This window comes from Octodon degus, unplaced genomic scaffold (genome assembly GCF_000260255.1).
Source record: "Octodon degus isolate 3935 unplaced genomic scaffold, OctDeg1.0 scaffold00027, whole genome shotgun sequence".
Taxonomy (NCBI): Eukaryota; Metazoa; Chordata; class Mammalia; order Rodentia; family Octodontidae; genus Octodon; species Octodon degus.
Window position 1 is genome coordinate 13,849,972 of NW_004524603.1, and position 27,259 is coordinate 13,877,230.

General features: G+C 39.4%; 1 protein-coding gene across 1 annotated transcript in view; it reads right to left on the bottom strand.

The window, feature by feature from the left end:
- The window catches only part of Mgam2 (maltase-glucoamylase 2 (putative)), a 108,360-nt gene that overhangs the window by 60,755 nt on the left and 20,346 nt on the right, over nt 1–27,259 (bottom strand). The window contains 13 exon segments of the mRNA XM_023712752.1: nt 3,922–3,971; nt 4,949–5,037; nt 5,710–5,834; nt 6,947–7,003; nt 8,018–8,102; nt 8,236–8,390; nt 10,529–10,645; nt 11,572–11,743; nt 17,928–18,045; nt 20,491–20,575; nt 22,578–22,691; nt 24,602–24,700; nt 24,798–24,929. Of these exon segments, the coding sequence (XP_023568520.1) occupies nt 3,922–3,971; nt 4,949–5,037; nt 5,710–5,834; nt 6,947–7,003; nt 8,018–8,102; nt 8,236–8,390; nt 10,529–10,645; nt 11,572–11,743; nt 17,928–18,045; nt 20,491–20,575; nt 22,578–22,691; nt 24,602–24,700; nt 24,798–24,929 (1,398 nt within the window).

Below are 27,259 nucleotides of genomic sequence, written 5' to 3' on the forward strand. Positions count from 1 at the left end.
ACACTCACCGGACCTGGGCTAGGACAGGGATATATATGTTTTAAATCAATTCAGGACATAAAGCAGGCCACAAAAAGACATTCAGGAAATAGGACTCCTAGACCTGCTTCAGGAAGTGTAAGAATGATGGAATAGGTGTGTTTGAAGAAAGGAGGAGTTTTTTGAGGGAATTAATGATAACGTCTTTTACTGTGATATTTTTTTAAAATTTTAAATATTCACTGTATGTTTTGATCTTGCCTCATACACAGAGTTCCTAAATATTTTTCTTTTACTATATTAATAAAGATAAGAACTAAAATTTATGAAATCCCACATTTCAGGCACTGTGCTAAATATTTTCTGGGGATTATCTCTTTCAAATCTCCCAGCAGACTGTGGGGTTAAAATGAAAACTGTCCCATTTTTCAGATGAGGGTACTGAAGTAGAGAGAAGTTAAAATGACTTCTTTAGAAGTTAAAATGACTTCTTTTGTGTGTGTGTGTGTGTGTGTGTGTGTGTGTGTGTGTGTGTATGTACACACACAAAAGAGTTAGGATAGATATACAGCTACTTTCTCTTAGTTCACTGAGAATAAAAGTTTGTACTAATATTGTTTAGACAAGAGATCATGTCTGCATCTTGTCCTCTAAATACTATGAAGACAACAATATGCAATGTATTAATTATGGTATACATCCTACTAACCTATTTTGAACCTGTTTCACTGCTATTTTATCTTTTTTCTCATTAAAATGAATAAAAATTATTTTTAAAAAAGGTAAAAGTGAACACTAAAGAAAAAAAGAGGCTACTTCTATGATTATAGAGACTATCACTTCCACACAATTATCACACAAAAATGCTTGACAGAGGGACCAAAGTAATAGAGCTGAGTAAAAGAAGCATTTTAACAAAGGAGGTTAGGGAAGAGGCTGTGCACAAGCAAAAAGTAGAGCCTTGACCTAGATTTAACATTGTATATATAAATCAATTCAAAAACAACAGCAGAATTAATTGGAAAAGAGAAAAATGAGACATTTTAAAACAAAAATATTAGGATCTAGAGCCTCTTAGACATGACAACAAAAGGCATGATTCATAAAATATAATAGTGATAAATTATACCCACCAAGGTTTATTAGTCTCATGACTCTGTCAAGAGAACAAAAACAGAAGCCTAGAAATAGAAGAGTTTGCAAACCACACACACAGCAGAAGGCTAGTATTGAAAACGTATAAAATCTTTCAAATCTGATCAGTCAAGAAAAAAAGAAGCCAAATAATCCAAGGAGAAAATGGTGAAATAATTGCATAGATACTTAAAAGAGATGCAAGTGGAAAAGAGACACAAGAAAATGTTTCTAGCATCATTAGACACTGGAGAAACACAAACTAACGTCACAAAGAAATATCACACTTAAGAGAATGGGTAAGACGAAAAGTAGTGACAACATCTAAGGCTGGAAAAGATGCAGACCAGCTAGACCATCTATGTATTGCAGGTAGAAATGTGAAATAGTACAGCCATTCTGAACAATAATTTGCAAGTGTCTTACAAAATGAAACATGCACTAATGTAAGACCAGCGACTGGAAACCTGGGAATTTGTACTTGAAAAACACCCTAACATGTATATTTATACCAAAATTTGTACATGAGCTTTCATAGCATTTTTATTTTCATTAGAATAAATCATGGCCAGAAAGAACCAGATTCCCTTGATCAGAAGAACACTGAGCAAAAGGTGGTATACATATACCTTGAAATGCTCTTTCAGATAAGAAGGAACAGAATACAACAACTTAGCAGAATTCGAAGGGAATTACACTGGATAAAAGAGTTGTACATGATGTATGACTCCATTTACATAAGCATACTTAGAAGGACAAGAGTACACACAACAGCAGTTCTGTGGTTGCCAGAGGCCAACACAAAGTCTGGGGCTGGAGGCGAGCTGATACAAGAACAAGAAGGATCTCTATGGAGAAGTTCTACATCTTCACAAAATTAATGCCCATTGCTTGGCTGTGAAGTTGTTCTGCATTCCTCTAAACTGTTATCATTAAAGGAATCTGTATGAAGGGCACATGGGAAATCACTGATTTTTACAACAGCATGGGGGATAATAAACTACTGCAAAATTAAAAATTTAAAAAAATTATCAGAAAAAATAGAAATAAGGGATAATAGTCCCTGAGAAATAAATCCCTGATCATATATGATCATATTCCTAAGAAGAGTAAATTAAAATTCTCCCATTTTCCACAGATCCTGTACCTTGTTCTCCTCTCAGTCCCTTGTAAAATAGAAATGAAGTAAATGATGATCCATATCCTTCAATATTTCAAAGCTACCTGATGATGCCTGGGCCCAAAACCAAGCTCCAGGAACTATAAAGTCAAAAATGAACCTAAAGAGGTACTTCACAGCCTCACCAGAATTTGTTATTATTTGATTTCTTGAAGATTGCCATTGTCTCTGGAGTAAATGGAATCTTAGTGCTGTTTTAAGTTGCATTTGTCTTGTTGGTGGAAGCACAAACTGGTATAGCAACTATGGAATCAGTACAGAGACTTTTTAGCAAACTGGCATAGAAATTCCATTCAACCCAGCTGTTCCCTTTCTAGATACCTTCCCAAGAGTCGAAGGTGTCGTATCACAGTGACACACGCATACCTATGTTTATGGCAGCACAATTCATAATAGCTAAATCTTGGAAGCAGCCTATTTGTCCACGAATAGATAAAGAAAATAGATATCTCTACACAATGAAGTACTACTCTGCTATAACAAAATGATAAATTTGAGTCACTTGTAGGAAAATAGATGTACCTTGAAGCTGTAATGCTAAGTGAAATAAATCAGACACATGAGCTTAAATATCATGGGATTCCTCTTATATGAGCAATCCAAAGTATAAATACATAAAAGAGCAAAATAAAAGTAATATAAAAGGAAAGAGGAGGAGAGAGAGACTTTTTTTTACAAATGAAAAAGAGCCCAAGAGATGAACAAAAGAAGTAAAGGACATAAAGAGAATTAAGATGTGTCTTGCACATATACCAACTAGCCACAATAAATATAATCATGTATCACAAACATTATTAATTTTTTGCCATAATTTCATTGATAGACAAATAGCAATGAGACAGTTTCAAATCAAATCGGCAGGACAGTTTCAATAATTAACACACCGCATACATTCCTCTTAGTGGTTAATTGCTGTACAAGATGCAGACTCGACATCCCATTTACAAACACCATTAGAACAAATCATTCTATTCATTAAGAGAATGCAACTATATATCCATCCCAACCACTCTGAATACACAGATACAAAATGGACATTAATCTGTATCCCCTCTCTCTGCTAAGTTCCATCATTTGAATATTATAGGTGTGTAAACTCAGCAAAATATTCTAAAAGAGTCCAGCAGCCCGCAATAGCATTGGGTCTTCTGCTTTACTGGCAATGTCAGAAATTGTTGACCTGACTCCCCCACAGCTCAACACAACAGCATGGCTCTACATCCTATACTTCGTTCCTACACTTCTCTACTGGATGGCCAAGACCAAGGCAAAGCAGGACCTATGCAACAACATTATTAATTTTAAAAAAATGGTATTTCGTGCCTCACCCACACTCACACCCCATACTTGCACTCCTCAATGACATGTTTTGGAAGTCACAACCCAACACGTAAGATCAAAGGTGGTGACTTTTTTTCTGGGGAGAGGGTCGGGGTGGAGTTTCAGTGCAGAACTCATGTGTGTGATACTCACAATGCATTTTCATGCTAACTAGAATCTTCTCTGGGACCCACAAAATCAAACAGTCCCTCTTTCACTTGGGCACACATCTATACAACACCAAAACTCAAAAAGCAATCACTACATGATCGCATGTAAGACACCTGTCCCTTGAAATCAGTACTTACAGAAGTAACAGAGAAATCATACGTAATATACATCTTTTCAGCTACAGCATCTGAAAGAGAGAGATGTGTGTACCCATGAGTATAAGAGGCCGAGGAACTGGGGAGTCACCCTCTTCCTCTAAATTGCCATTGGATCTAATTCTGCTCATCTGAGATCGGCCCAGTTTTATCAACCTGCACAAAATGTTCATGAATCACTTGGACCATGAGTGCCAAACACTCATGGCACCTTGAATCACTATTTTTCTATAACATTTTGACTTGTGCTATAGGTATCTCATGCAGATTATGGTTTTGCACTAGACTGCGGATGAATTCTTCAAAGGCATCATTTGTATTACTTTCATCTTTATTCCTTGCATAAATATAATCATAAGTAGTAAATAAACATTAACAAATTTTAATTCTTTTATCTGTATTTATTTATTTTTATTACTTCATGTTCACAGTACATGTTTATGTATCTTGTGTGAAGCTGGAACATATTCATTACACATTTTAATTTCTTTTCTTCATCTACTTTCATTGCCCTCGCTCTCATTCCTGCCATGTCTTAGTCCCCTTCCCATTTGAGAAAGATCCATCTCTTCTCTTCTTATTATTGAGCTTTATTTTGCTCTTTATCTAATTCTATCCAGGGCAGGGTTTTTATATAGTGACAAACTATATGCTTAAATAAGGTTTTAATATGAAATCACTGCAATGAGAAAAGACACTACAATCTAGATCCTTCTACCTCTATTGTCTCTGAAGAAGTACTTTTACAAAGCTTTTCACAAAATGCGTTGCTTTGTGTTAGTAATGATATCCACAGGGAGAAAAAGCAAGCCCGATGCCACAACTGCTGTTGGTTTGGTAGCATCTGTAGCACTTGAGATGCACATTTGAAGTCTATTTATTTCCATTTTGTTTGGCTTGTGAAACTTTTGGAATAACCTTTGACTCACTTCTGTAAGCTATAGGAATAAGTGACATGATAACAGAGATAGCTCCTTAGCAGCAGCAGTGGCCCCAGGAGGAAGTCTACCTTTAGCCGCACCATCATCCCAGTACAGCTCTCCCTTTGCTTCTCTCTTGTAGTCCAAGGCGACAATGAGTCCCAGGGAGTTCTTCCGGCTGAAAAGAGCAATTTCCAGTTTCAACAAATGAAGAACAGAAGAAAGCAGGCCAAGTCAGCCCTGTTGATGTCCCAGGGACTGGGCCCCCAGGATCTGCCTCAGAGACTGAGGAAATAGTAACACTGTGTGGAAACTCAAGCGTTCCAAATAGCACAATTCAGCAGAGAAAGCATAAGGAGAATGATAGAGGGAGGCAGTTCCTGCTGAAATCTGGGTTTGTGGTTATTATAATGAGTATTTTGTTGGGTACGCCCACGTACTAGATACTTCTCTAAGTATCTTACATACTGCCTACATACATACACACATATACACATACATACATATGTGTTAATATTTATATTCATTTAACCCCCATAATAATGCTTTAAAGTCCAGTTAGCATCCTCCCTGGATTTCTAATCTTAGGCATAGCAAAGTCTATGCCCATCGTTAACCTCTTTGACATGCTATAAACCACACGGGGAGAACTATGGATAGAAAAAGGAACTGCTTCTACCTTTGTCTCCATGAAACAGAACTCAGATGTCAATTCAGAACCAGTTTTAAAAGGAGAGGAAGACTGCTGAATGGAGGTTTTTCCCTGGTCCATTCAGTCTTGGACCTACCCGCCTGCCCCCATAATGCCCTGTGTGGTAGAGCACCAGGATTAAAACAAACAAGAGCTTACCTGGTCTCCGTGGTTGTGTTTGGCTGCTGGGTAGGGAATATGTAGCCCCCTCGAAGATGGAGCCCGATCCTGTCCCCAGGGAGTAGCATATCCACAAACTGCTTCCTCCATTGAACAGCCACTCCCTAAGCAGCAGAAGGGAGGCAAAGCAGAAAACTGGCTGTGAAGGCTGTGAAGCCCCTAGACATCTTTCAGCTCAGTCCTCACTTCTTATAGAAGAGAAGACTGAAGACCCCTGAGTGGAGTGACTTCCTCAAGGTACACAGGTAGTGGAGGGCAGAGCTCAGACTCCTGTCACCTGCTTCCTTTTCTTGTCTCCACACTCTGTGGTACTGTTTGGGTCTTCCATGTTCCCCAAAGGCCCAGGTGTTAATGGCTTGGTCCCTCGCTTCACACTGTTTGGAGGTGGTGAAAACCTTAAGAAGTGGGGCCTAACGGGAAGTTTCAGGTCATTGGGAGTGTGTCTTCCTTGAGGACTATGGACCCCAGTCTCTTCTCTCTCTCTTCTCCCTCCTGGTAGTGAGGCGATTTTGCTCCACCATAAACTCCTGATTATGATGTGCTATGTTAGGCCCAAAGCAATGAGGCCAGTCCGTCAAGACCCAGAACCTTTCTAACTGTGAACCCAAATAAACCATTTTCTGTATAAGTTGATCATCAAAAGTGTTTGCCATAATAATGGAAATCTGACTAAAACATTGTTTTTACAACTGACATCAACTTCTCTGTTATCATAAAATTCAATAAATAATGCTAATAGCCAAACAGTAACCATGTTGATATAGTGAATTTTCACAAACCTATTACACATATTAAATCATTTCCTTGTATATTTGGAAAGGTCTTCTGCTGTGGTCTGGAGGCTGATGTCTCTCTAAAATTCATTGAAGCCTAACATCCAACTGTGATGGTATCACCAGATGGGGAGGTTTTGGGTAATTGACAAAGTCATGAAGTCTTGGTCAGAAGCTGCCACTGATGTAGCAAAGTGAACCTTCACCAGACCCTGAATTTGCCTCTACCTAGACCTTGGACTTTCTGACTTCCAGAACAACTCAGGAATACACTCTACCCAGTATAAGATATTTTGTTATACTCTCCTAATGCCCTAAGACAGCTTACCGAAAGGCACCCACAATTTATTAACTAAAAGTAAAACTTTATCGTATTATCCTATGCCAGGTTTCCAAAGCTGCTAGAGACAGATCTCAGAGGGAGCTGGGGCTGCTTCACTTACAGTCTCATAGTCATACCAGATGGCATCAGGTATGTATGCTTTCACGTGGTCCACACCCTGGGGAGACAAAAGCAGTGTGCACATTAGCATCACCCTTGGCAATGTACAGAGCACCTTCGCTACATATGGTCATCTGAACAAGTCTCAGCAGAACTACGCAGAAAGATATAGAAGTTTAGAGAGGCTGAGGAGTTTTTCAAGGCAAAGCTGTGCCTAGATACTAAGTTTGCTTTGCTTTAATACTCCTACATTTTCTAGGGAAAATGCAGTGTTCACTCCTTTATTTTCTCTCTCCCGAGGATAGTGACCTCTATTTGTTCTACAGTATAAAGATATGTAAAGAAACCATAACAGGTTTTAGCAGATTTTATTTAAATCCTGTAGCAAACAAAGCTAACTTTCTTATAGCTAGGAGATGGAAATTTTCCATCCTTGGTTGGCACTCATGCAAGCTGAGAGCTGGGAGGAGCCTGAGACAGCCAAACCCTCAGAGACCTTTCCAACTGGGATACTTCTTGGCTAGCGGGACCTGTCATCAGATGATGCACCTGAAACACCCACTCAGAGGACCTTGACATGCTCACATTGGCAATACTTCACACCTGACCCTTCTTCTATACTTGACATTTCTTTGCTTTCTCAAATCACTTTCATGTTAGACAGGCATGGTCCTTCATACATGGCCTTCACTCTACTTCCTGCTCTTCTTCATACCTAACCTCCCTTGCCAACCCAACCCAACCCTCAGAGAACAACCCATGTGGACGGGGAAACACAGACAGATGGCCAGCACACATATCACAAAGCACTGAAAGGCCATATCAGTGCCACAGCCATGTGGCTAAAGACTCAATTTTCAAGGCAATTTTACAGCACGGAAATTGTTCAATTTTCTAAGACATTGGGACCAAGAATTACTATTGTTTTAATTTTTAAACTTTCATGATGTCTCATTTATATTCATTTTTAAATTTAAATGTCATCATACATACTTGGGATCTAGCTTTTTCAGCTATAAAGCCATGAGGATAAGTGAAATACCCCACTCCATTATTTAGATTACAAACGTACTTCATATAAAACAGGTGTGATGAGGAGTCCAGGCCCCCACAAGAACTGTTCATGCACGTCCCATGTGTTTGGGTCCTGGTAGAACCTTGAGAATAGACAGCAGGGTGAAAAACGCAGAATTTTCCAGACAGGATAACAACCCACTGTGTCCCCGCTGATCTCGTTACCACTACCAAGGTACAGTGGAATGATATGCCAAGGGTGATCAGAGAACTCACTCATGCACCAAGGGTCTTGCTACTGTCTCCCCCAGAGTGTGAGCCCGGTAGAAGAGGGTGTAGAGATAGGGCAGCAACATGTAGCGGACATTCAGATAATGTCTGGAGGAATTCAATAGCAGAGAGTCAAAACCAAAGGCAGCGGGGTCCTGGTCCTAGAAGTAAATGGAAGCAATTACTATTTCTTCTTATCATAGTTTAAAAGTCCTCCGATGATAAGAAACTTTCCCAAATGAAAACAGCCATGTTCTCCAACCTTGGGAACATCAAGAGCATTTCCAGAACTGAAGGGATCTTGGTTCTATTCCTTGCTTTACAACTGAAAAAACAAATGAGAGTTTGCATGACTCTCCTCATATAGAATTGCAGGGAGGTGGCCTAGTTTGCACTGGTATGTGTGTACTCAGGGCAGACGACATCAGCCTCAGGATGACACGGGGGCCCCACGGGGGTGGCATGTACATAAAGGAGCCATAGTAGGCCCTGCATGTTCCAGAACTACCCCAATTTATTTAATGTGGATTTTCATAATATTTCACTTTCAAAATATTAATAAGTTCTATTAAACTTAGCTCTACTGCTAAAAACGTTTCCAATCCATCTTCATAAGCCATATTGCCTGCTTCCATGATCTGTAAGTCATCTTTTCTTTTCCATGCAGTTTAAAGAACTTGCAATTTAAACATTTATGTCATGATAAAACCAGACCTTTTCTTCTATAATACTTTCATTGTCACATTTTGTTTTATTTTCTCTCTCCCGAGGATAGTGACCTCTATTTGTTCTACAGTATAAAGATATGTAAAGAAACCATAACAGGTTTTAGCAGATTTTATTTAAATCCTGTAGCAAACAAAGCTAACTTTCTTATAGCTAGGAGATGGAAATTTTCCATCCTTGGTTGGCACTCATTTGCTCACTTTCTTTACAATGTGGAAAGTATAGAAAAAACCCGGGCTGCATTCAGACTGTATTATTGCTACTAAATATCCCTTGGCACCAGTCACTCTAGTTCTCCACTGAGAAAGACAAGCGCTGCCTTGTTCACTGTGGTGGTCATTGTTATATAGGTATAATTAAACACTTGAAAAGTGTCCAAGACTGGGGGACTAAATCTTTAACTTTACTGATGTGTAATTACTTTAAATATGCATTTTATGACTGGATTGATATAAAATAGTATTCTCATTACATGTCATTATATTGCTTTTAACTGCTAAAAATGCAATATACAGGAATGTGATAAAATTGTAAAATTCATACTGAATTTTGAAGAGTTGGTAGGAAAAAAAGAAACATAAAATGGCCCAATAATCACTTGTGTTAAACACAGATTAAAATGATGATGCTGTGAATAAACTGAATTATATAAACTGCAGTTTAAATACTCTATTTCATTTTACTTTCTATATTTAAATTTGGACTGACATGCATAATGCTTTAAGAGCTAGTTTAAAAAAAAGAAAACTAGTAGTTTTTACCCTAGTCACCTGCATAAGCTGAGTGTTTTTATTCATATTAGTCTTTAAGCCATTTCTCCATGAACAGCACCTGCCTACCTGCTTGTAGCCACCTGCTTAGACAATCAGAAATAGTTCATTTCTCTCTCCCTGGCCAGGAATGGCAGGAAAGTGCAAAGATAAAACACTTTAAAGGATTTACTGGTAATCCTTCCAGGTTTAACAATTGTCATTACTAAAACCAAAAGCTGGACCTAAATTATCAACCAGAAGTCACCCTAATAAGTCTATTAAAAGTTAAATCATTCAATTTGAATTATTTCAGTAGCAGATTATTTCATTTAAAGAAAGGAAGCCTACCTTACTTCCTCTTGCCATTATCATAACTACCTCAAGGGACTTTGGATCCACTTCTACATACTTGCTTATAAAAAAATTAAATTTGGATAAAGGTGAGATGGATCATGGGAAGTACTATGTGTGTGTTAGGGGTCATCTCCCAAACTATTACAAAAAGTGCTCTGTTCTATCACAACAAAGTGAAGATTGTTTAGGTCACTGATGTACCTCTCCTTTAAAGCCTTCTTCCTCACTGCCCAATATTATGGTAGTTTCCATTGTATGAATTGAAGTAAAAGGTAAATCTCCTACAAAATGATAATGAGAGTGACAGAAACTTTAACACACTTTCATATCTGCTTTTTAGGTTTATAACCAAAAATGATCATTTTTCTGCAGTTAGGGTCAACCTGTACCATTTTCCTCAAACCTCCTTTGCGAACAAGTAGATTATACAATCCAAAAAGCTGTCGTCACTTCTCTTGGGAACTTACCCGGAAATCAGGACCATTGTGATTCCTTGACAGTGGGTAAAAAGCTCCAAGCTGCATCCACCTTCTGCAGAGCTCTTCTGTGACATCTCTTGCATACCCACAGATGTTAGCACCTACCTAGAGAATTAGCACACAGAGAGAACAGTGGTCACTAGGAGAACTAAAAGCACTGGCTGTTTTCTTGTAGGATGAAAGAAACTTCTATTGCCCTCATTCAATATTTAAAGAGACCCCAGAGTCCCAGGACAAGCCTCCCACCACTCAACAGAAGAAAGAAGTATACACCATAGAACCAACTTAGAAGAAGGCTGAATAGTGGTGTAGACATTGCTTACAGACAATGGTTGTAGACAACTGAATAAAGAGGGCTGTTTCTCACTGTTAAGTTCCTGGTTTCATGTTTCCCTATTCAGTGATGCTCTCTGGATAGGATTTTTTTCATTGATACAAGTATATTTTATTCATGGTCTCTTTCTTATCTCCAGAGATTCCATGGATGAAACGGAAAACTGGCTGTCCATATGCAAAGATTGAATCTAGACCCATATCTCTCATCACATACTAAACTAAAATCAAAATGGATCAGAGATCTAGATGTTAAAAGAAAAACAATCTGATGGGAGAGAAAATAGGCAAAACTCTTGAGGACATAGACATAGAAAATACTTTCGAAATAGAACCCAAGTTGCACAGGAAATAACATCAAGAATCAACCAACATAGTAAATTAGAAAGTTTACACACAGCAAAGGAAATAGCCAACAGAGTCAAAAGACAACCTACAGAATGGGAAAAAATTGCCAGCTGTTCTTCAGACAGAGGACTAATATCTAGAATATATATTAAACTAAAACAATCAGATCCCCCAGTGATAATCATTTATCATCCTATTTTTAAAAAACAAATTAATCAGAGAAATCAATTTTTCCAATACTTATCACAAAGGGACGTATGCTTCTCAGTTTTCGAACATCCTCAAATATTGGTAATGAAAAGTTTTCAGAGGACAAACAGTTGAGTTTCTTGGTTGGGCATGAGACTCACCATGGGAATCCCAAACAGATTGAACTCCAGGACACTGGGGATTGACCACCGCAGGTCATTCCATGTGGCTTCATTGTCTCCCAGCCAATGAGCAGCAAATTTGCCAGATCCAGCAAAAGTTGAACGAGATAAGATGAAGTTCCTATTACTGGGGAAGATGGTCTCCATGGCCCTGAAAAGAAATACAGTCAGTTGAATATGAGATGAGCGTGAACCTCTGAGCTTGCCTTATACCAAGGACAGCAATGGGTGCTCCAACCAAACTGAGGATACCTCCATGGTGTCAAAAACAAGGTGTGCAAACTAGCTAGCATTCTTTTTTTTTCAAAATTTTATTGATAAACAGATAGCAATGAGACAGTTTCAAATCAAATCGAAGTACAGATTCAACAAATAACACACTGCAAATATTCTTCTTAGTGGTTAACTGCTGTACAAGATGCAAACTTGAGATCCTAATTACAAACACCATTAGAACAAATCATTCTATTCATTAAGAGAATGCAACTATATATCTATCCTAACCACTTTGAATAGACAGATACAAAATGGACATTCATCTTTATACCCCATTTTTTCTAAGTTCTGTTATTGAATATTATAGGTGTGTAAACTCAGCAAAATATTCCAAAAGAGTCCAGTAGTCCATAATAGCATTGGGTCTTCTGTTTAACTGACAATGTCAGAAATTATTGACCTGAGTCCCCCACAGCTCAACATAACAGCATGGCTTTACTTCCTATATTTCGTCTTCATACTTTTCTACTGGATGGTTAAGACCAAGGTAAAGCAGGACCTGTGCAACAAGAGTTGTAGCTTTTTGGTCTGAGAAGGTCAGTGAAATGCCCTCAGGATTTATGCTGAGATCCTGTACCTCAGATTGTAGAACCTTTGTCAGTGCAGCCATGTGGATGAGTCACGGCCATTGCTTGGCCAATGTGCTCTCTGTGAAAGCCTGAGAGAGTGTCTTCTCCCCATGTGACTCTCCTTAGGCACACTCTACATCATCGATCACTTTCCTCTTTGGCCCCATAATCTTCTTGATCAGAAAATTTGGGACACTACCGAGGTACATGACGTTACAGTACAAGTTCTCATATATCCTGAGTCTTAATTGACCTTAGAAGGTTAGGGCCAAAAGGAACAGGTATTTTTCATCAAGTATTGATATGTTGAACTTTAAGTCCCTACATAATATGATAAAAAACATTTAAAAATTAGATTATATTTTAAAAATAGGATAAAGAATTATATATTTCTCATGTTTGCACGTAAGTCCAAAAATCTCACCATATACAACCTTGAAGCAGGACAGTTCCACAATATTCCTTTTCCTGTCTCTTGCTTTCATTCACCACCCCCTTCTTCTTGAACATCCACCTACCTGAGAGACATCTTAGCAGTAACTGGCATGTCATGACAAGCCGCCCATATTCAGAATACCAGAATGACAGGCACTCCAAACATGACTAGCTAGTATTCTTAATAGCTTCTTTCCCAATTCTTGCTAAGGTTTCCAATTTTGTATAAGACAACACAGACCTCCAAATTTTATTCCAGACTTCCCCAAATTTTTCCCAGGATGCAATGCTCCTGAATATGAGATCTGGCTGTTGTCTCGCCCTTTTAGTGAGAAATAGATGGATTCCTCATGTTGTGTTTCTGCCTCATTTTCTCCCATACAACAAGCCTTTTTTTATCTTCACTTGTCTCCATGCCTTGTTGCTCATGCATAATCCTTACTGGCACAACACCAGCACGCACAGGGGACCTCTGAGTCCTCACTTTCACTTGGTATAGGCTAACAGACAATCCACCCTTATTAGCAGGAGAGATTTATTGCTCTCTGCAGTCATCAGTCATGGAAGAAACACAGCCCAGTGCATGGAGAGTGAAACTGAAACAGGGATGAAGATAGCTGAAGCTGCAGTTTAGAGGAGGTCATTAGGCCAATATAGTTTAGATAACATTCAGATTTCCCAACTTTGAGGACAAAGCCTTATTCAGAGATCCTTACATTAATCTTTTCCCTTTATCAGCTCTAGTTCATGCCACAATCCCTGACAGGATGTTCTCTTTCTGCTTTTAGCCCTTCCCCACTTGCCCACTGACCTCTGTGTCCCAACTATGCTTCCAGTTAAGTTTTAGCCAAGTCTTCCTCAGTCCTATGACTTTAGCTCACACAATATCCAGAATACAGAGTAAACATTTTTCCTTTTAAATCCAGCTCTGTTTCATACCTAAAGACCAGGAAGAAGTCACCTACTTGCTCGCTCTGTTACCATATAACTATTAATCACAGCTGTTAGAATACTCAAACCAACCCATTCACGATTGTGTAGAACTTTCAAGGCAGGGAGATGCTGGAAACAAAGTGATTTGGAACTCGTTCTCTCCTCCAATCTGTCCTGACTCCTTCTGACCATTGGTTCACTCTCCCTCCCATTTCTAATCCTTAGGATTATCTGTAAATTGATGTTATCAGAACATGAAGGGACTACTGAAAACATCAAGTCATCTAAACCTCACATTTGAGAGCAAGTGAGTGAGCGAGTGAGCAAGAGAGAGAGAGAGTGGAGAGTGAGAGAGAGACAGACAGAGAGAGAAAAGCTGGAAAACAAGAGGTAAAAATCAGAGCTAGATATCATTCTTCTTGGGGTTTTGCTTTAGCTGAGACACAACTTTGTGCATGAACTTCACCAGACTTGCTCTTGCTCCCACTCCTGCTCCCTGTCTCTCCCCCTCCGACTCCCTCTCCCTCTCCCTCCCCCTCTCCCTCTCTCTCTCTCCCTCCTCCTCCCCCTCCCCCTTCTCCCTCTCCCTTTCCCTCTCCCTCTCTCTCTCTCTCTTTCACCTGGACATCCCAGAAAAGCCCTGACAGCAAAATCATGTGGCAATAAAAACAGACCCAGTCTCTACTCTAACCCATCAGGTTCTCTGTGTGCCTGGTCCACTCCTTTCCTTCTCAGCCCAGGAATTTGCTGTAGCATGTCTGCAGTACACATATTACTCATAAGGATAAGGACAAAGGGGTAACTTTGCCATCAAGGAACTTGCAGTCCAGAAAGAAAAGCAATGACCATCTAAAAATTATGATTAATTCCTTTGCATACTGAGATTATTATAATATGAGAAATAGCACAAGAAAAGAGAAAGAGTACTTTCCTAAACTTTCAAGAAGGCTCCCAGACTGATAACTTAGACAGGTACATGTTTACACAATGAACAGGCCAAGGAAGGATGCCCTGAACAGGGCAAATAGCACATGAAAGAATGAACAGCATTTAAACTTGCAAGCAACAAAAAGTTGAACATTACTAGACCATAAAACAGAAGGAGTAGCAAACATATGAGAAGTTTATGTGATGAATTATCTCAGAGCTTGTGCTAAGATGATTAAACTTTATTATAGAGAAAACAGTTGTCTACAAATAATGTTATACCAGGGGAAAAATGAGAAAATTTGTGCCTCAGAAGGACTGCTTTTACTGCTGAGTAAAATAGTGCATCTTAAATTTTATCATGCATTTAGTACACTCAGAGATCTTGTTAAAATACAGATTGTGGGGCTGGTGAGATAGCTCGGTGGTCTAAGTGCCTTCCTGGCAAGTGCAAGGACCTGGGTTTGATCCCTGGTACTGCATTCTGTGCTGGCCCCAGAATCCCAGCCACCACAAAAACTTTGAAACAGGACATGGGGGGGGGGGTGCCTGTAATCCCCTCACTAGAGAGGCTGAGACAGGAGGATCACTATGAGTTCAAGCTGCGTAGTAAGACTCTGTACCAAATAAATAAATGGATAAAAGATTTTTTAAAAAATTGAAAATATAAAATGTGGTTCCCAAGGTCTGAATTGAGGTCCAAGATAGTTAATTTGTAATACATTTCCTGGCAACATTGACATTGATCCTAAGGCCACATGTGCAATATAAAGGGTAGAGAATAAAATAAAAGGTAAAGATTAGAAACTAAAGCCAAGGGAGACTGGCCTAGGGCCAAGTGTAACAATTTAAGTGGGAGATGATAATGGCCTTAGTTAAGAAGAGGTCATGTGTCTCAGTTACATTTTTCTCGTTGCTGGGACAAATACCTGACAGCTAAAATAAAGGAAGGAAAGGTTTATTTAGTTCAGAGTTACTGGAGGTTTCAGTCCATACTTGGCTGGCTCCAAGGCAGAGTGGCACAGGGCAGAGAGCAACCTTTCATGGCAGCGGCCAAGAGCAGAGAGCAAAAGGAAGGAGTAGTGGCAACAACGGCTACAGAGAGCAAGTCTGCCTCCCTTACAATTGCATTCAGGCTCTCTGCCCCAGGGTGGGTGTAACACTCACACCCATAATCTCAGTGGATCATGAGTTAACCTCAAACTCTAGAAGTCCCTGCCCCTTTGGGGCTTTCAGGGGACAACTAGATGCAAATCATAACATCATGGGAAAAGGATGAGAGATGGCTATAGTGATGTCTCAAAAGCAGCAAGCTGATGTTCTATGGGAACATTAAATAAAGAAAGGGTGATCCAAAGTTTCTCACTTGGGAGTCTAGGAGACAGGAATAGTGTCACTACCAGCTGAGGCAGGGAATTTAAGAGTTTCACAAATGATCAGCCAGAGTAGAGAGGTTAACTGAACAAAAGGGAACAGAGACACAGAAATGCTGTGTGAGCCAATAAGACAGCCAGCTTGAGAAGATAATTTTGTATATTTGTGTCAGAAAATCAGTGAATTATAAATTTTGATATCATTTAAATAAGTTACAATAAAACCCATGGGTAGAACTAAACACTTATGTACAAGTTTGGCATAGAATGGAAAGAGGAGAATCCTCGGGACTGAACCCCAAGTTTCCTCAGGGAAAGAACAGATGGACGTGATCTAGATACAGAGGGATGCAGAGGTGAGAAGGAATAGGAGGAAAGAGCAAGACGCTAGCTAGAATGGAGCCTCAAGGACTCCCGGAGCCAAGGTTCAAAGAAGTAATCCTGACTGTCTAGCTCCAAGATAGAACATTCAAGTAAAATGAAGAGTGTGTCACAGTCCCTGCCCACGTGGAGTTCCAGAATCACCAGAAAAGCAGAGAAGACAGATTTAAGCTCTTTCGCTTGAAGATGCCAAATAACCATTCAAACCTTCAGTTTCCTCCTCTTTGTTTTTTTTTTGTTTATTTTGTTTGTTTGTTTGTTTAATCTATTTAGTACAGGGTCTACAGGGTCTCACTACACAGATCAGACTCGGGTTTTCAACCTCCCAAGCGCTGGGATTACAGGTGCACACCACAATGCCCAGTCTCAATCACCTTCTTGGCACACTCTGGGGGTGGGGCTGGCATGGCATACTGGGAAATGAACCTCTGCCCTTGCATCTGCCTAAGCAGGCGCTTTAATCCATTGAGCTCTCTGGCAAGCCTCCTCGTCTTTGTTGAAGATCTAAATTTAAAAGTGTCTGAAGTTTAAACCCAACTTTCTAGCTTTCATAGAAGTAAACATTGTATTTTACATTTTCCTAAGGAAGGAACTGGGTCAGAGGAGGGGCTGTTTCTCAGTTCACAAAGCCTTCACTAATGAAATTGGTATGACGAGGTGTAGAAGGGTGGAATCATTTGCAGTAAATATCAGTCTCCCTTTTATACTGGATGATGGTGATTTGTTATTCATTGTTAAAGCCCAGCAACCCTAGTGTGGTGGCTCTACCATATCCTGTCACAGAACCTGGCAAGGGTTGACTTCCAGCTGGGGTCTAAGTGCCTCACATAGTTCTGCCTCTGAGGAGTCTTGAATAATAATAATAAACATAAGTCTTATTAAGGGCCGGCCAAATAGCTCAGCAGATGAAAGCACCTGCAAGCAGGCTCAGGGGCTAGGGTTCGATCGCTGGGCCTGCCATATCAGCCCTGCCCCTGGGGCACACTAAGACAGCAATTGAGTCTGAGTGTGGTGGTGCATGCCTGTAATCCCAGCTCTTGGGGAGGCTGTAAACAGGTGGAGCACTATGAGTCCAATCTAGTAGTGAGACCCTGAACATCCTTTAGACCCTTCCCTAAAAATAAAAATAAAGAAAAGATTAGCCCTCTATAGAAACCAAATTTTTACAAGAGAGAGAGAGACTCTAAAGTACCCTATTAAATCAGTTTCAATTTTTCTTTTCTTAATTTTTTTTTTTTTTTTTTTTTTTTGGTACCAGGAATCAAACTCAGCACCTTGTGTTTGCCAGGCAGGTACTTACAAAGGCTGAGCTATATCCCCAGCCTAGGTCAGTCTCTATATCATGATAACTATAAACAATATTTTAATACCTATGAAAGAGAAAAAATTACTCCACCTCCCACCTTCCAAATCCAGAATCAGGCAAGAGTCAAGTCCTTACGTGTCTGTAGCTCTTGCCATGGAGTAGCCATATAAGCTGTGGACATCATAGTGAAGGCCCCAGTTAAACTCCGTGTCCATGCAGAGGGTTCGGGCAAACAGTAAGCTGTCCAGAATGCCTAGAAGGAAACAACATCGGTGAGGCACTTCTCTGTCTACCAACTTTCAACAAAATCCTCACCCAGTCTTTTTCTAACTGGTTGCTGTACCTTCCCTCCCAATCTCCACTCTACAAAATCTTTTCCAGATTTTGAATTCTTTCCTAAATACCACTTGCTACCTGAGGCCTACCCTGAGCTCCTCCATGTGTTTCTAAAGTTAATTTGCACCCCCTTGAATTCATTAAGGATGATGGTGAGTGAAAGCAAGTAAAAAATCTGTTGCACAATGGGCTCTTGGCCTGAGATTAAGCATAAAGCACAGATTGTTTACCTATATCTATTTAATCAAGAAGTGAGTATACAATTACAGGTAGGAGGGCAGTGAAAGAAAATGTTTTCTGCTTTTTAAATTTTTATTTATTTGGTACAGGGTCTTGCTACACAACTCAGACTCAAAGTGATCCTCCTGTGTCAGCCTCCCCAGTGCTGGGATTACAGGCTAGCATCACCATGCCCAGTTTTGGAGGCTGGCACAGAGCACCCAGGGTAGGGCAGGCATGGCATGCACTACTGGGGGTTGGTTTTCAATTTTATATTACAGATCCCACACTTTAAAAACAAGAACAAAAAATAAGATGGGTCCCTTGAGTGTTTTCATGAACAAGAACTCAAATCCTGGCTCTGAGAACCCCACAAGGTTACTATATTTTCCCTTTTTCAACCCCAAGGTGGTCAGCCTTTTCTGCTGCAAGACTGGCAATCTCAATCTCTTTACTTCCCCTTTTCTCTGTGGAGACCTCACCGGGGGCCATATCTACCTTCTTTCACGAAATTTTGTTGTATATAGGACCTTAACATGAAGCACAGTTTCAGACAACATAGAACAAGGAAAGACTAAGACCTAGCTTATCCCAGAAGCCTCACAGAACCAAGATTTGGAGTCAGAAATTATGCTGGATTATAAACTATAAAGACAAATGCATTCCTTACCTAGCTTAGCCTGTGACATGAGATCCACAACCATTTCAATTGTAAGAAGAGGAGTAATATTTTCCCAGAGTTCAAGGTAATTATATCTTCCTTTATCATGCTAATAATATGTCTTAGGCAACCTTAAAAATGTGAGAAGCTGCCCAGCTCAGAGGGAAAGTAGCTGGTCACATGGAAGGAGACAAAAAGCAGAGAGATAAGGAGTGAGGCCCTCGCCAGAGCAAGCAGAAGGTGAAAGGTAGAGGATTTCTGCAGGAAAACACAAAGCACAGCTTTGGCCAAGAAGAAATGTAGGAGATTAAATATGATGAACTCATACAAAATGAACAAAAAGTATGGGGGAGATGGAGCATAAGTAGAAGGCAACAAAGAATAAACTAGGGAACTAAAGAGCAGACTTTGCAGGAGGTTATCTTTAAAACTCCCTCCAAATCATCCTTTACTCCTTCAGTGACCAGTGCTGGCCAAAGCTGCTGCTAGTCCTTGGTCACAGGAGTATAGGTAGGACCCATGAAGTAGGTAACCTGATACTGCCGCCCAACTGCTACTCCACCAGTGTTCTCTCCAGGAGCATAAGGTGGGTGTGATGGAAGACAATACCCCCTTGGAGTTAAGCTGCGTTTTCCTGGTTATACCCTGGCAAAAGAATGTGAATGAACTGGGTAGAACCTACATCCAGGCCCACCCATAAAACTCCCATCACCCATGAAGCTGGAGATAGAGGCCTCTGAGGGGGGAAGCAAGACTATTATAAATTGGACAAAAATATCCTCATGTTTTCAGAGGTGGAACTATTGAAAGGTGATGGATTGATCTACTCATGAATTCACAGCTGCACAGGCATTAGGAGATGGGGGTGGGCTGCACGAAGTCAGCCCCTTGAGGCACAGTTGTGTTCCAGGGCTCCTTCTCTTCCTGCTCCCTCATTGCCCTGAAGTAAGCGGCTTAGCATGACCACGCCCTCCCTCTCTGGTTAGTCTGCCTGAAAACAGCTTGCCTTAGGCTGAAGCCCCCAAAACTGTGAGCCAAAATGAACGTTTCCACCACTACAATGACTTTTCCAGGTGCTTTGTCACAGTGACTCGGAACTGCCTCATACACAGAAAATGGAAGAAACCGGGTCTCTGCCTCAGCACCGAACTCAAGGCACTCAGCCATCGCTAGTGAGAACAATGCAACTAGACATAACCTATTGTGCTAATTCATTGAGATCTAGGGTAAGAGAATTTTGAGTCCAGGAGTGCAAAGAGCTCCAGGCTCAGTCGAACACTTTCACCACATGTTGTCCGTGGATTACAGCAGCAAAAATATGATTGGAGAGCAGGTAAAGCCACAGAGACTCAAGAGGGAGAGTGATCGAGGTATATGGGGATGGGCCCTGTTGGACAGGGAAGCAAGGTGCACTTAACCACACTGAGTATTGTTTTAAATGATTCTTGTGGCTGCAACACTAGCAAGCAGGGGAACACTTACTGGGCACAAAGGGAGGGAAGTTCAAGATGTTTGATTCACACTCTTGATCAGAACCTTGGAGAAAACTAGAGACTTCATCCATTTCCTTCAAAGACACAACATACAAAATTGGAAGATGTTATTGGTTCATGCTAAACTGTTAGGAGAAGCTTACCAAAACCCCAGCCAAGGTATCAGGTGTGTCTTGTGAAGTGGTATCTGAATTGTGGATAATTTCTCCAAATTTTATTGGCCTCTGTTCTACCTTCAGTAAGATTGTCATTTTGTATCCTATTACTCACAGGAAATTTTCAGTTCTGCATAACTTTGATTACAAATTAATTGCAATCTATTAATTAAAAATTGCTGACTCAAAGATTTTGTTGTTGGTTTTTCAATTTCATACCTTTTTTGAGAAAGCAAAGACAGGATAACATTTCTGTTTTATAAGTTTCTCCACCTTTTATTTCACTGAGTGAGGAGCAATAAGATAATATATCATTGCGATAAAATCCATTTCTTTAAGTTGGATTAAAAATAAATAATCTCTAGTCTTTTAAACGAACAAAAATGTTTTCAATTTTCTCTCCCTTCCTAGGCCCCTCCATTCACAAATAAGAAATACAAGAGCTCCCTTGAATTACTTAAAATATTTTGAGGTAATACTACAAATAATAGTACAGTAACCATAACTTTTAACAAAGTCATGTTTTTATGCTGACAGTTAATGGAGGAATAACTGACACCTTGCAAAAATGTAAAAGCACCTTCTGAGCAGAACTCCAGTTGCAAAGAAATAACAGTAAAGGAAACAAGCAACAGAGTAAAAAGACAACTGCCCAGAGAGGGGGAAAAATTGCTAGCTATTCCTTGGACAGAAGGCTAATATCTAGAATATATAAATAATTAGATCCCCCAAATAAAAGACCCAATTGAAAAAATGGGCAACAGAAATTTCTCAGAAGAAAACAAATAGCCAGTAAGCACGTGAATTTTTTTCAAATTTTCTGGCTATTAGAGAAATGAAAATTAAAACAAAACTGAACTTTCAACACTGAGAATGGCAATTTCCAGGAAATCAAATAATAAGAAATGGTGGCAAAGCTGTGAGAAAAAGAAAGTCTCTTACATTGCCAGTGGAAGTGTAAATTAGTACAACAAATATGGAAATCAATATGGATATTTCTCAGAGGCTAAAAATAGAAATTCCTTTTCACCCAGAGACCTCCCTTCTTCCCAGCACAGTTAGAGCACCTCATTACAGTGAATCAGACATGTCCATGTTTACAGACATGCATAACAGCTAAGTCTTTGAAGAGGCTTGTATGTTCTTTAACAGAAAATGCATAAAGGAAAGGTGGTATCTATACATAATGGGACACTACTCAGCTATAAAGGAAGACACCACTGAGACATTTGTAGGAAAATACGTATTTCTTGAAAACATGATGTCAAGTGAGATACACCAGACACACGAGCTTAAATGCCACATGGCTCCTCTCATAGGAAGAAGGCAAAGTTCAAATAGAGAGCAAATAAAAGATTGATAAAAGGAAATAGGGAGAGAGATCTTTTGCAGATGGGAAGGGAACCAAGTACTTGAGAGGGGCATAAAGAGATTTAAAATCTGTCAGACATCATGTACATGTACCAATCACACTGAATGAATGTAATCATTCTTCATTGCAAACATGAATATGAGAGAGAGAGAGAGAGAGAGAGAGAGAGAGAGAGAGAGAGAGAGAGAGAGAGAAGAGAAAACTAAAGATAAACTAGGGATCAGTACAGGAAGGGAAGGGAAAGAAAAAGAATTAAGATATATTGAGTACATGTACCAACTCCCTAAGACAAATGCAAACATCATGTACTACCAACATGTGCTAATAAAAGAACTTACCAAAATGAAATGACCAGTTGGTTGCAAATTTAGAATAAATGCCTAGGATGTTTAAAAGCCTAGTTTAGTGATGTAAATTCAGCATTAAACAAGAGAATTTTGAATAGAATGACCTCGAGCTATGTATTTTATTAAAAATTAGGGTCAAATTCACCTGAAAAGTTGGTATTTTTGCTTTCAAAGGCAATTTCTATCTGGTACAAGAACTTACAATCCATAAGCCATCAAACTCCAGGCGGTTATGAAAGTCACTGAGTTGCTCTGTCCACCACTGGGTGCATACTGGATTGCTGAAATCAGGAAAGACCACTTGGCCTGGGTAGCCCTAGGGAACAAAAACTGCTGTGGCAATTTGTCTCCTAGTTCAGTTGTTCAAGTACAGTGCTCTTGGCTACTATTTCTTTTACCGGAAACCCCATATTTCATATCATTTTCGACTCTAAACCTGTGACTCCCCCAATAAAAACAAAAGAGTGAAAATATATGAAAACCAAAGGAAGAAAAAAGAAAAAGGCTTGAATGAAAATATATTGTATGTTTTTATGAAAATAATAAAATCAAACTATTATGTCTCTGTCACTTGGGAGATGAACTATTTAAAATAGTCGAATGTCTAATTACAATATTTTAAAATAATGATTGTTTAATGTACTATGAAATAAAGATTAGAGTAAACCCAATTAATTTTAGTATAAATATGTTGATATTTGCACACAAACAATATTTTATAAATGATTAAATACTTTCATGTACATATATCAAACCATAACTTTAAACATCTTCCACAAATAGCACAAAGATAGAACCATAGCCAAGTTACTTAAAATTCTGAATCAATAGGATGCAAACTTTTGGGAAAAATTAAATTCCTGTTGATTATTCCAATAAGCCCCCAGGCTGAGAATTGGGAATAGTTTCACCCTCGGCAACATAATGAATAGATACATTGCAAAGAAGTCTTAAAAGGGTATGATGGGAGCTTGAAAGGCCCACTTTAAGTGGATTGAACTCTTACTCCTTTGCTTTAGGTGATGGGCCCTAAGAAAGAATAAGAAGGAATTTTGGATCTCAGCACACACATTCAGCAAAGCAATTGCCAACAGCAGTGCTCACTCCAGAACAGAAAGGAAAACTCCATTATAACAAATACACCTATAACAAATTCCTACCACCTCGCCAACAGGTCCCTCTGCCAGCACTTAAAGCCAAATGATTCTTCTTAGTTATTGGTCAATTAAGGTAACCATTTAATTTGATTTTTATAATTATCTGCAAATATTTCATTATACAATACCCCAATATTTACACTACTAAAATGACTCACAGATGAGTCATTTTTCAATGATTGAAATAATTTTCATTTGACTAGAGCCTCTCTGATTTTGTATATATACATGAATATGGGTGTACCTGATATTTTAAAATTCATATAAAACAGAAAAAGTGAAATCTTGGTTTACAGAACAAAAGAAACTATCCTACTGCTTCATGGAAATAGAAATTCAATTAAAAAGTAAGTAAATAAAATGAAGTACTGTAAACAGAATCAATAAAAATAATTAAGTTAGCAGAGTTAAGGAAAGCTCATGAGTGACCCTGAAAAGACAATTTGGCAAAGTAAGCCACTCAGGGAGATTCATGAACTTTTTCCATTAAGCATTTGCTTTAGCAACTCCCACATAATCTGATCATCTAGAGTTGACCCTCTTCATAACTGAAATAACAGGTTACTATGTATATGCTCTGATGTAAGGTACAGAGTCTTAGGATCTCAGATCTCCTGGGAAGGGGCTCTTGAGCAGTCTATTCCAACGCCTGAACCTGCTACCTTAGCCTCAAGTCTGGGCTTTATCCAGTAGTCTTGCACAAATGAAGACTGTTTCAGATGAGACATCTTCCACATCAACCTGTGAACACCCAGGTGAGCTGTTAGACTTACTTTATTTTTTATGAAAGTGGATGGAAATTTGGAGGCAGAAGGATTTTAAGTAACTGAAAGTTCTTCTAGGACATACTGCTTCTCAGGTATCTGCAGTATGAGTGAGTCAGGTTTAGCTTTTTAAAGCCTTCAGAAGTTACTGCTTTGATTCATACAATTATTGGCTTACAAATAATAATGAGGAAGACACTTTAAATTAATACTAAAGAAAGCAATGATGGAACTCACCTTTTACCCATCGCGATACCCAAGTAAAAAGCACCCCCCAACAGTAGTAAATTACTCTGAGAAATTACCTCCCCGACTGCAAAGCCTTTGCTGTCCAAAGCCCACACTCTTTTTATACTTCCATTGTTGTAGGCGGTGTAGGTGGGGTCCTTGTAGATGCCAGGATTCTAATAAACAAAGGACACATAATATTATTTTATAAATATTTTTTGTACTGTGAAAGAAAAAAAAAAACAAGGCAACAGAGCACATGTTTAAACATACCATGATAATTATGTATTTCTGTCCATTCTCATGTAATTCTTTTGCAAAATCTGAAAGGTTGGGGTAAGTCTGTTCATTAATAGTGAAGTCTTTCCTTCCATCCATGTAGTCTATGTCTGAGTACTGGACATCCTGAAAGACAGCAACGTCAATTAGAATCGAGGAATGGTCATCCTGCTGATCAAACATGTTTCAGTTCCAGTTTCTGACTGTTAAAAAAAAAAAAAAGCCATGTTTCTTAGTCCTGAAACCTCCAGGTCCTGCTAACTCCTAGGCATGAACAAGCATCTCTAAAAGAAAGAGATGGTCTTACATGGTAGCTTTATCTCACCCCCTCATAAAATGTGGAGAGGAACTTGACAACAGGACTGCACCATGTTCATCTCTGGAACCTGAAAGCCTGGATGCTTGACCTATAGAAAATGCTCATAAATGTATCTATGAAGAGTGTATCAGTAATTTCACAATGATTTACAACCTTGAATGCCAAACACCAAGCCAGAATACAGCATAAAAGGAAAAAAATGTCAGTGGATTACAGCACCTGCTTAAGCAGTTGCAGGGGCTGGGAGTTCCATCCCTGGGCCGGCCATGCCAGCCCTGCCCCTGGGGTGCACTGAGATGGTGATTGAGACTGGGTGTGGTGGCACACACCCATAATCCCAGCGCTTGGGAAGCTGTAAACAGGAGGATCACTACGAGTCCAATCTACGCAGTGAGACTCTGTAGACTCTGTAGACCCTGCCCTAAATTTAAAAAAATAAAAAAGGAGAAAATGGTCTTCTTGCTTTGTAAAACTGCTAGAGTGATTAATAAAGATCAATAGCAGACAGAGAGCTTTAACTAACCAAACTCGCAGGCACACATTGTTTCTTGTGTTTGCACATCAACCTACAGGAATGGGCATTGTCCTTAATGAGAAGATTGAAATGTAAAGGAACTGAGGGAGATTTCCCAGAATCACAGGACTGGGCAGCTGGAAAGCTGGCTGGGGCTTGATGACAGGCCTTTTGATCCTGGCTGCTCTTTCCTTCCCAGTCTGCTACATACCTTGAAGACCTATGGAAGACATTATGGGTTTCTCATGTAGTAGTGCAGTAGGAACCTCCAGCCTGTGGCCTGTTGCCCAATATGGCATCATTTGTTCTGGCACTAAGAGGTCACTTAGGACCCAGGCTCCCCTACAGCCACCTAAAGAAGAGCTCCCACTGTGGAAGAAAGTCTGCTTTGTTCTTCAGCTGCTAATATCTCCATAAAGCCCTTCTCATCAGAAGCAGGAAGACAGATTAGAGCCAGTACTACAAGTGCAGTCAAACAAACTCTCTCTGTGTAGTGATCCTGTTCCTTAGCTAGTTGTGCAGCCTGAAAAGTTTGTTAATCATGCACTGTCTCTGTTTACTCCCTTACAACGTAGTGATCGAGGAGGGTGCATCAAGAATGTGAAGGTCCTTTGTAAAATAATAAATGTGACAAAATACGGTCTGATTCCCTTCAGAACTGGGTTTTATAAAAAGCAGATAGAAGAGAAATGAAATTAAATGCAATCAATTTTCCTTTAATATCAAAACAGCACAATGAGCATCAGATTTCTCAAAGGAAAAATTGATCCCCTTGGCTGCCCTCGCTGCTACTCTGAGAGGGGACTCAAGGATCAAAGATCAAGTCAATGCCATTTACACATGAGCTATCTTCCTTCACACTCTAACACGTACATGACTGCTTCAAGGTTCCAAAGTTCCAAAATGCTAGCCCAAGATAAAGCCTTTGGATAATTTCCCTAATCATGTATTCTACCTTGCCTGGAAAAGCTTATCAAAATTCCCTAAATTATCTGTTGGCTTATGGGTGGATACTGGAAATCATAAGTTGTGTTCAATTACAAAGCTTCAAAATTAGTCTGATCAGTCTGGAAAGAGTTTACAAGGTCAGTGTGATAAGCTCATTTACCATCAGTCACTGGTATGATCTTCAGCTCTTCTCAGGCACGTCACCTCAGGTGTTGCTTTCTCATAAAATGGCAGGATGGAGTTCATCCTCTAAGGTTAGTGTTTTATATACATTTCACACATTATTATTTTTTATCATGAAGTGAAGTAAATTATATATTATATATATATATATTTAGTACAGGATCTCACTACACAAATTGGATTCATAGTGATCCTCCTGTTTTCAGCCTCCTAAGCACTGGAACTACAGGTGCCACCATGCCCAGAACAGTCCTTGTGGCTGCCTAAGGATTGATCATGATTTGTTCTTCAGCTGCTAATATCTCCATAATCATGAGAGATAATCATTTAATCTGCTGAGCTATCTGGCCAGCCCTAAGTGAAGTAAATCTTATACTCTCATGTAGCAAAGGTGGAAAGGAAGGCTTGAAATATGACTTAACTAGCCCAACATTGAATGGAGCTAAGAAGATGCACAGCTAGAATCCAAAACCATTTCCATTTGACCTCATG